Raw genomic sequence first — 10,000 nt, forward strand, 5'->3', positions numbered from 1 at the left:
CACAGTCTCTCTCTCACACACACACACACACACACACACACGGCCCATTCCTCTCTGACAGGTACTGCCTTGCGTCTGTTGAAACAGAGCAGCTCTATATGGAAACAGGAATGTTACATCACACCCACAACACACCATATTTGGCCTTTTAACACAGTCTTGGCATCTACAACTATCCACCATATTTCCCCTACAATATTCACACATTATAACCACGCTGATGACAGCAGTGATTGCTGTTGTTATTATTTTTATTATTATTATTTTTAATCATTGCAGTTGTTATGATTGCTGTTGCTGTTGTTGTTATTATTATCATCACTGGTTTAAGAAAATCTTGAACACTGTGCAACACTGAGAAAATGCTCATTTGAAATGTACACTAGTGACCTCCACCAATGAGGAAAAAAAAAAAAAGTTCAGTTCTGTGCCCCTATCTGCAGTCCAAATGGCAGCAAACAGACAGGTTAGTTTACATGTACACTGTGTGCTATAGAAACAGTAGTCCTCGCACATGCTATGTGTGAGAGTAGCTTTAATATAGCTAATTAGTCTCAGCGCTCACCCCCTGACCTCTGCTACCACGCCACGTACAATAACAGGCTGAAGAGACGCTAAAGCCCTTCCCACAAAATGCTTTTTTTTTAAAAAAAAAAGAAAAAAACAAAAAATCAGGTCGACGTGATGCCGGCGACCCGCCGCTCCGCTCACACACATTCTGATGGAAATGAGTGGACTAACCCACTTTAGCAGCTGACAGACACGCGCGGGCGCGCGATAGCCAGCGTGTTTAAATGGGTTGTGTAACGATTTTAAAACAAAAAGGAGGTTAGTCAGACATCTCTGACCCTGGGTAGACCCTGTGCCCATTAAAGACTAAATGACTGTCACTGTGGCGTGGCTCTGAAGAGGCAAACCAGACCACACGGACACGCGCTCTTTTTTTTTTTCTCTCTTTCTTTTTCTTTCTTAAGACAAACTGTTCTCTAGAATGCAAGCGAAAGGTCTCTGGAAACTACTCAAACCTTGAACCCAACAGTCAGTAATTAGCCCTGGGAGAGGGTCAAGCCCAAATGATTCGTGATGGGTCTGACCCGATCCAGTCACTTCCTGAAACCCAATCTCTTAGGCCAGGGAAAAAAAAACAAACTGGAAAAACTCACACTTAGAATTTTCTGCTCCAGGCAGACACCTCTAAATCACCTCAAATGATACCACACACACACACACACACACACACACACACTCACACACACGTGCACACACGCATGCACATACATACACACACACTCACACACAGGCGTTTACACACGCGCGCGCATGCATACACACACACTCGCACACAGGCATACATACACACACACACTCACGCACAGGCGCGCACACACACACGTACGTACATACACACAAATGACCGAGAACTCATATCAGATATTACAAAGAGCTGCTGAAGTGACTGATTTGACTAAAGCAACAGCCTCCTGATTTTCCTTTGTAACGTTTAGTTCCATACGAACGCTAAGGCCTCCCAGGAATTTCTGCTTTTACAGTTGTTTACAATCAGTGTGATAAACGGTCTTGCTTGGCTCTTTGTTCCTGTGACAGTTTTTCTTGTTTTCCCATGCCTTATTTAGCACAGAGAGCTAACCACAGGAAGCTCACCCTAATTAAAACGTATAAAAAAAAAAAAAACTATAACAAATAATTAGTAGTGTTAAGATTCTTTAAATAAATGACTGTCTCTTAACAACTGAAAATAACCGAACAGCCCTCCTTCCCTTTCCCTTTCCCTTCCTCGTCGTTTGGGCAGAAAGTGAAAATGTACAGGCGCACATTCATACAGATCAGATGCGGCCGTGTAAAAACCGCAGTGAAATCGAGATACATCTGCGGACGCCACATGAGAGGGCCGGCACGGCCCGCCGAGGCATTTCCCATGGGCCCCGTGCACTCACGCTGGGGAGGACAGCCTCTCCTCTCACACCACAGCTCCTAAAACTGCCCCAACAGGGCCCGAACTTCCTCCCTCTCTCCCTCTCTCCCTCCTGCGTGCTGTTACAGACACACCCCGAATGCCTCGCTCTGACCAGCCACAAAATGGCACCGTAAAGTCAAGGTTGCCTCAGTCACTTTGCCACTGGGCGACGTTTGATTACAGCAGGCAAAAATTGCCAAGCCGTCAGATCCAAAGACACCGTGGGCTGACGCACAGCCAGCCTCGCACTTTCACCTCCGCCGAGAGTTTGGATGGAGGAGCCTGCAGTGTGGAGCTGTGATCTATGGACTAAGTCTGAGTCTAAATCTCACTCAGCCCCACCGTAGAAAAAAAAACGACTCTAACTCCAAACTCTGGTGTGATTCACATTCTATATTTACGTAATACAAGTGCTTTAAATCTGTGTCTAAAGCAAAGCCATGTAGCAAAATAATTCTGCTTTCTCTTTAGATTTTTACAACCGCTTGTCTCAATGTGGTTCACTTCAATACAGCCCCCTCCTTCTACACACAAACACACACACACAACCCATCTTTAAATATTCAGCATTTTTTTTTCTGTGTCTCCAGAGCGGTAGTTGTGATGCTCTGTTCCTCTGAAGACAAAGACCACAGAGAGAAAGAAAGAACGACAACATGTGTGTGCGATATGAGGCAGGCTCATCCAGTCTGAAGACACTCTGCCAACACCCTCTTCACAGCACCACAGTACAGAGCTTCCTCACAAACACACACACACACTTCCATAAATATACAAAATCAAACACACACGCATGCACACGCATGCACATGCATGCACGCGCGCATTCACACACACACACACACATATATACACACTCACACACACGCGCGCGCGCACACATACACACACACACACACACACACACACACACACACACACACGTACACAGGCGCGTACTGGGCAGTGTCACTTCACCCTCCTCACTCATTTCCAAACAGACTCTACATCAGAGCGTTCCCGTCTGTTTACCTGTCGTGTTTTCCTGTTTGGGGCAGATTCCTCGGGATGACGTTGACAGCGTGTCGTCATCCTCCGGCGTGACCTGGATCCCCACTTCCACGGGGTTGGACGCTCTCCTCAGCTCGCCGTGTGCCGGAGAGGGCGGCTTATCCACTGCCTTGTCCGTGAACACAGTGCCACTGCATTGTTTCCTTTTGTGCTCAATAAAAATAAGGATGTCCCCTAAAGGGAAGTTCATCTGACACTGGCCGCAGGTGAGCAGATCCTGGTCCCCTTCCGGAGCTACCTGGACCAGGCCTCGTTGTTCCGCTCTCTCCTCCGAGACGACAGCCGACAGGGGCTCGGCTGCACGCGGGAGGGAACAGCACGTAAGACACATGGAATGAGAGAGAGAGAGAGAGAGAGGGAGAGAGAGAGAGAGAGAGAAAATCAAAAACTGAATGCTGCAGTGCATGTCAACATATATACACAGAGAGAACGATCCACTGATGCATCCCTGCATTGTTGCTGACATCTCACACAATTCTCTCTCTCTTCTGCCCCTGCTTACCCTCTGTGAACTTCACATTTGTATACAAAGTCATGTAAAAATAACATACAGTGCTTTACATGGATATACAACTCATACACTGCTAAATTTTCAAGTACAATTATGCATATATATTTTTTTAATTAGATGCAGATAAATAGACATTTAATTCTCATTTGCAGCCTGACACAGGCGAGACCCTGTGTGCCAAACAACAGAAGGTCTACACAGAGCACTTTTGGTTTTACAGAAACCTGGGACAAAAATATTTGTCCAAAAATATCCACGGTGGATTACGTAAAATAAAAGGTCTAACGCAGATGTATGTGCACTGCCATGTTTGTCATCAATTTTAAAATAAAATTCAGTTCCACTTTTTATTATGAGGACCCTCCACACATCGAAAGCAAGAATCGTTAGGAATATGTCTCACACACGCGCCGGCTCGAAACCAAAACTATCTTGAAACCAAAATAGTAGACCGGACCCCTTTTCACGCCTTTGACTTTTATTTCTTTGATAACCCCTTTCACGGCCAGAAATCGGTCTGCTGGAACGCTTATTGTACAAATATTAAAGGATTACGGTTTATGACTGACTATAAAGTTGCCCCTCTTCATTAACAGATCTGTCTGTTAGAAACAAAAGATTAGAGAAACGTTTGCCGACGTTGCACAGAAAGAAGAGGGAGAAATGCTAGAGATGACACCCAGTGCCGATCGCGCTGGAAATCTTTGCAGTGGGGTGATAGTTCTCTGTGTGCGTCCTAATGGTTAAGTATCCTGACCTTCTTAACTAAGCCGCCAATTTCACATTTTAATGAACCTAAAACCGCTGAGAATCAAAAAATAGATTGTAATTTTAGTTGTTAATGATTGGTACAGATTTTGATAAAAAAGTGTTAGGATCTTCTGAACTGAGGTTAAATTTATTCAGCCTAACCTCAGGCAGACGTTGCGGGGCGATATGTAAAGTAGCGCGCGCAGACGTACTCATGAGGAAAGATCATTTGAAAGAGCAATCCAACAAGACATCTGTGCTCCAAATAGGACATAAAGATAAAGCGAGCCGGCAGAGCCACTAGCCTTAATTTAATGTTGGGTCACTGTGGAAAAAGAAAAAAAAAAAAAACACGGTGACTTATTCAGCATATCTACACATTAGGAGCGTGCCTTAACAGTCGTCTGAAAATTTATCGCCTCACCATGCGCCCATCAACTGTATGCAGTGTTCTACACGTTTTGTTTTTTGTTTTTTTTTTAAATAAGCCGAAATGTTGGTTTTAATTGTTTCAGATGATCATTTGTGTATGAAAATGTGAACTAGCCCACTCATTTGACTTCTCTCCTTGTACAGGTTGTCATTTCTCTGTGGTTACTGTTCTGCTCCTTTCAGTAATGTTTCATTTAGGGGAAGTGAGGGGAAGAGAAAAGATGGACCGCTGATTATTACAGGCGTATCTGCACTTGACAGTAACACGGAATGAATATCCCATTAAATTTATAATCTACATTATAGTATATTTCAGAAATAAAGGGCAATGCTGATTTAAATCCATTTAAAATATTCATCTCCAATTTTGTCCCCTTTTTTTCTCACTGTGACGGTCTGATACAGTCAAAATTTTCAAACGCAGGTGAGCTTTTAAAATCACCTGTTGTACTAATTTAGGCTACATTCCATAATTCAGCTCACCTTGACAGCAAAATAAACTAATTGTAATAGGCTAATTATGTTCATCTGATAATGTTTAGTATGGAACGTGCTATGGAGTGCCTCATCACTATTCATGATCATTAAAACTGGGGAATTTAAATTGACCGAAGTGTCGAGTAAGTATTTGATCTTAACGACGTTAAAAAAAAAATAAAAATAAAAATGAAAGTAAAATATTGAGGACACTGGAGATTTTTTTTTTAATTCTAATTCTAATTTCGTAACATTTTAAAATTTGACAGATGCATTTATACAGGCAAAATTCTAAAACATTTCATTAAAATGTAAGCGTGTTAAATGAATAAGCATAAGGGGGAAATTGCGGATGCAACAAAAGGAGAAATACTACGCTGAAATTGGGGACATTTTCTGCCTTTGCAAATGATCATTCGCTGACGCCTTTAAGAAAAGTTTTACCCGCATTTTACTCACTCTTTCTTCTTTTCACTTTTCGCTGATGTAAATTAGATCATATGTGAATATCTCAAATGAGCGTTAATGTTTTAACCTAATTTTAATAGTCAAGATCGACAATAACACATTCGAACACAATATTCAAATATGTATAATTTTCAAAACGTTTCAGAAGAGCGAAAGATTTTATGTTGGGTTAGAAACGAGACTAATACTTATAAGACGGAGCCATAACACTGTATTGTGTGTTTCCTTCTATTCCAAACATATCGTCAAATATGTAGATTGAGGTGGCAGTGAAATTGATCGGGTTCAAGTTCATTTCCAGTTTATGATCGTCGTCTGCCTCCTAGCGACGGATCTCGAACACGGACAAAAGATGCCTCAGTGCAACTTGGAGACGGTCTTTACGCTGAGAACTGCGAGCCAAGGTGCGGAAACCCAGTAATGTTACATGATACGATACAATGCTACAACAACGTAGGATTTGTGTCCAGCATGTTTATCACATAAAACGCATGAGTACAAGAGCGAACGGCCATCGCCTGAACGTCGTTTTGGTGTCGAATTAGTCTTCGTCGTAACGACCTTATTTTGAGTCTCCCGTTTTTGTATCTGCTCAGTTACAGCACTAGACAAGCAATAAAACGCCACTATATGTAATTTAGACTCAGTACGACTGAACCTATATGACCAAATGTTCATTTTTAACAAATCACTATAAAGTGGACTTATTTGGTGAATCCATACAATGCCATGTTCACCCTCTCGTCTTTCAAAAGTTAAAAATTGTATGATGATTGTCTTACCTTAAATGCCGCCATGTATGACTAACTGAAATTAAAATAAAATTGGTCCACATATGTATTTTAAAAAGGAGCGAGAGGGAGTGCCGAAGCGAAAAGCTCTGTTCCTGTTGCTCTTTAAGAAAGCTCGCCCCCATTATAACTCGAGGAGCCACGAGACATATGTTTTCGGTCAAATGAGAGCAAATTTAAACGTTGAAACATAAACACATTCATCCTTTTGACACAGAACTCGGAATGGTTTAGATAAAAGTAAGCGATTATTATTATTTCTATTTCGTCGCTGCTGCCAGTGGGTAGGCTACTACGCACACGCGGAGCGTGTAAACAGTCGGACACGAGATTTTTTCCCAATCAAAATCCACTTCCAGTTTTTTGAAAATCTTCCAAAAATAGTACGAGAGGGGGAAATCCTGCCCAGAATCGTAGATAGGCTGTGTTACGGGATATTCCACAAGATACTCTAAGTAACCTAGCTTAAGCATGCATACCTACAACAGCCGCGTACCTTAACGTATGCACTTACAGTGGCCAAAGCGACGGGGGCACGAGAGCCAAAGCAAATGCACGTAAAGAAATTCTCACAAAAACTTTCCTGATTTTCGAGGGTCGTACATACATGACAACAAACTTTTCTCTTATTTCATTAGGGAACTGTGAGCGTTGAGGTATTTTATAGAAGAAAACGAATTCTCGCCACGCTCCTCACTGAAGTCCACTTGACCACGATCCTCGCTGTCCAGTGTCCAGTGAGCCCTCACTGTGTATTAGGCTTCTCGTGACTCTTTTTCCTCCTTACTCAACATAACACACTGGAGCAAGAGAAAGTGAAGGAAAAGAGAACACATTACATGTTTCTCTACTTACGCGAAAAATCCCGTTTGCTTAAGTGCTGGGGTTTGCCTTGCTTGCGGCGAGACATGGTGGTTGGTGGTGGCTTTCAGCTCGGTTCACATCGGGAGAGCCGGGTTAGAAGGGAGACTCCAGAGAAAATATCTTCATCAATGCCTCTGACATCCAAAATAAATTAGAAATAATACAAAGATGGCGCAGTGAAGATGGATTGTGGGATAGCCGTCATGGCTTTTTTGAAAAGAGAGAGAGAGAGATGAAAAAATGGCAAAAGCCCCCCTGAGCTGCAAGTTCAAGTGCGGACGTGACGTCCCTGCGAACTTGAACGTCAGGAGATGGATGGACACAGACATACAAAACATGGGCAGGGCAAAGCCGGGGAGTGGGAGGAGGGAGTGAAAATAACAAAACCAATGGACACTCATTAGGGGCTGGACATGAAAAATAGACCCGAAGAAGCCAATGGACAGAGAGATCAGGGGGCCGGACAAGAGGCGAGAGAGAGAGAGAGAGAGAGAGAGAGAGAGAGAGAGAGAGAGAGTGAGAGAGAGAGATGTCTAATGAAAGCAATGTGCAATATGTGCTGGAGGTGGGGGGTGGACGTAGGAAAACAGACCAAGAAAAGCCAATGGACAGGAGATTCAGGGGGGCTGGACATATGATACACAAGGGGAGGGGAAGAGAAACGTTTAATATAAACTGTCGCAGTGGACATTGATCAAGGATCCAGAGCATAAGGCACATGGTGGCTGAAACACACACACACACACACGCATTGGTCAAATACTCAGAGGTGTTGAGTACGTGTGTCTTTCAGACGGGGAAACGATCCGGTTGCATGAACAGGACAGACAGGTTTCGAGACAGTGGGAACAACGCGAAGGCATTGACGCTGATCTACCGCGTGCAGAGGAGCGAGCTGGAGGGCGCGTGATGGCAAAAACTGGTCGGTCCTAAGAAACCGCCAAAGTATTGTGTGAAACGGGGAAGGGGGGGGGGGAGCTAAGTAAATCGGCGTAAGTGCAAGTTCAGCGCAACGAGTTTTGCGATTGGTGTAGGTGGGACTTCAATAGGCAGATATGTGATTTTAAAAACATAACATACTGACGAATAGACCGCGGGAGCAGCCCACTACAAAGAGGCCGAGGTAATAAGTTTCAGATGTGCTTAGGTTGGGACACGGAATGGGGGAGGGGGTTTAAATACACCACCAAATGGATTTAGAGATATAAGATGATCAAAACAGCGCCTTGGCACTCTAAATAATGACACCTTAAAGAGACATCACGCGTATAATACAGGCGACAGGAGCCACTCTATGAGGTGGGAGGAAAAGAGAAACACCCCTGCAAAGTAGTTGAACGACTAGACTAGCGACTGCACGAGAGAATCACAAGAGCTTATAGCCATGTACGCGGGAACGAGGGACCGTCTGCAGAGAAAGAGTGAAATCGATAGGGGACCAAACGAGAGAACAGGATTGGGAATGGAGTTCGAGCCACCGAAATAATTTGTGACCAGTGAGTGAGTTAAAATATTTTACTGGTTACGATTAGTGTTTTTATTTTTGAACGAAAGTCGATCGATATGTTGGTGAATGGCAGTGTTTGTACCATCAATAACGGGATGGCAAGCCTGTGAGACTGGTGAGGTTGTAGGCGTTTTTCGCCCGAATTACCGAGACGCTGCTCCACTAGGGACCCTTGTTACGCAAGATAACTGACTTCTGAAGTGGTCGTTCCAAACAGTAGCGACACTCTTAAGTGGCACGGCAGGGTCAATTAACTTCCGCTACACAACACTGTGAATTGAACTTTGGACTATTCTACTGCTTCGCTATATTTGATACATTTCGACGAGTTATAAACTCCGGCATAACCTTAAATCTCGTTGAAAAGCGACAAGTTTTATGATTTCTGTTCACTCCCTAAAATACTAACGGAACGCGCGTAACTGGTTATGATATCGCTCGTGTAGGCTACTTGGGAGGTCGTGATGAGAAGGCATTTTGAAGCAGTTTTCTTGGGATAAGCGATGTTTCATTCTCCGGCGCATGGGTGCCTGCTGTGTACGACCTTATGATGTGATGGTCTCGCGGCAACGATGATAGAAATACAACATCGCTTCCTGTGGCAGAGCACTCGCTAGCGTTTCTATTCAGTATGTAAAACATGAACAGAGAATACAGAATACTGGATATCCGTCCGTTTTTTAGAAGCGTACAGTCTGGATTTGATGAGGGTTTTTTGTTGTTTTGTTTAGTTTTGGTTTGTTTTTGTTGTTGTTTGTTTGTTTATTTGCTTTTTTGTTGCTATTTACATGTATTATGCAAATGTAAAATGTGGTGACCTCAAATAAATAAATAAATAAATAAATAGCGTTTCTTCTAGGCTACAATCACAATGAACAACTTTTAATCTGTTGAAAGGCGCACCGAAATAAAGACTGCAAGTTATTTTGTTAAAAAATATAAATTGTTTTCTTTTCATTTGCATATTCATTAAAATGTCAGTGAACTGCTTTTACATTTGAACATTAAACTGAAGAATCATGTTTGTCCGAACAGAACTGTGAACACATGAGTTCTAGTACTTCCAGGATTTTAACGTTGCACGAAAAAAAAAGTTTTGGTTTATTTCTTCGTGTGCTGTTTGTATACAGAAGTCTGTGCCCAGGAAGGAAAATTATTATTATTAAATGTATACA

General features: G+C 42.9%; 1 protein-coding gene across 1 annotated transcript in view; it reads right to left on the reverse strand.

The window, feature by feature from the left end:
• Positions 1-7,364, reverse strand: part of bcl11aa (BCL11 transcription factor A a) — a 55,123-nt gene extending 47,759 nt beyond the window's left edge. The window contains exons 1-2 of the mRNA XM_030771755.1: positions 7,310-7,364; positions 2,987-3,322 (exon numbers count right to left, since the gene is read on the reverse strand). Of these exons, the coding sequence (XP_030627615.1) occupies positions 2,987-3,322; positions 7,310-7,364 (391 nt within the window). The remainder of the gene's footprint in view (positions 1-2,986; positions 3,323-7,309) is intronic.
• Between the last annotated feature and the right edge of the window lie 2,636 nt (positions 7,365-10,000).

This window comes from Chanos chanos, chromosome 4 (assembly GCF_902362185.1).
Source record: "Chanos chanos chromosome 4, fChaCha1.1, whole genome shotgun sequence".
In the NCBI taxonomy this organism is placed as follows: Eukaryota; Metazoa; Chordata; class Actinopteri; order Gonorynchiformes; family Chanidae; genus Chanos; species Chanos chanos.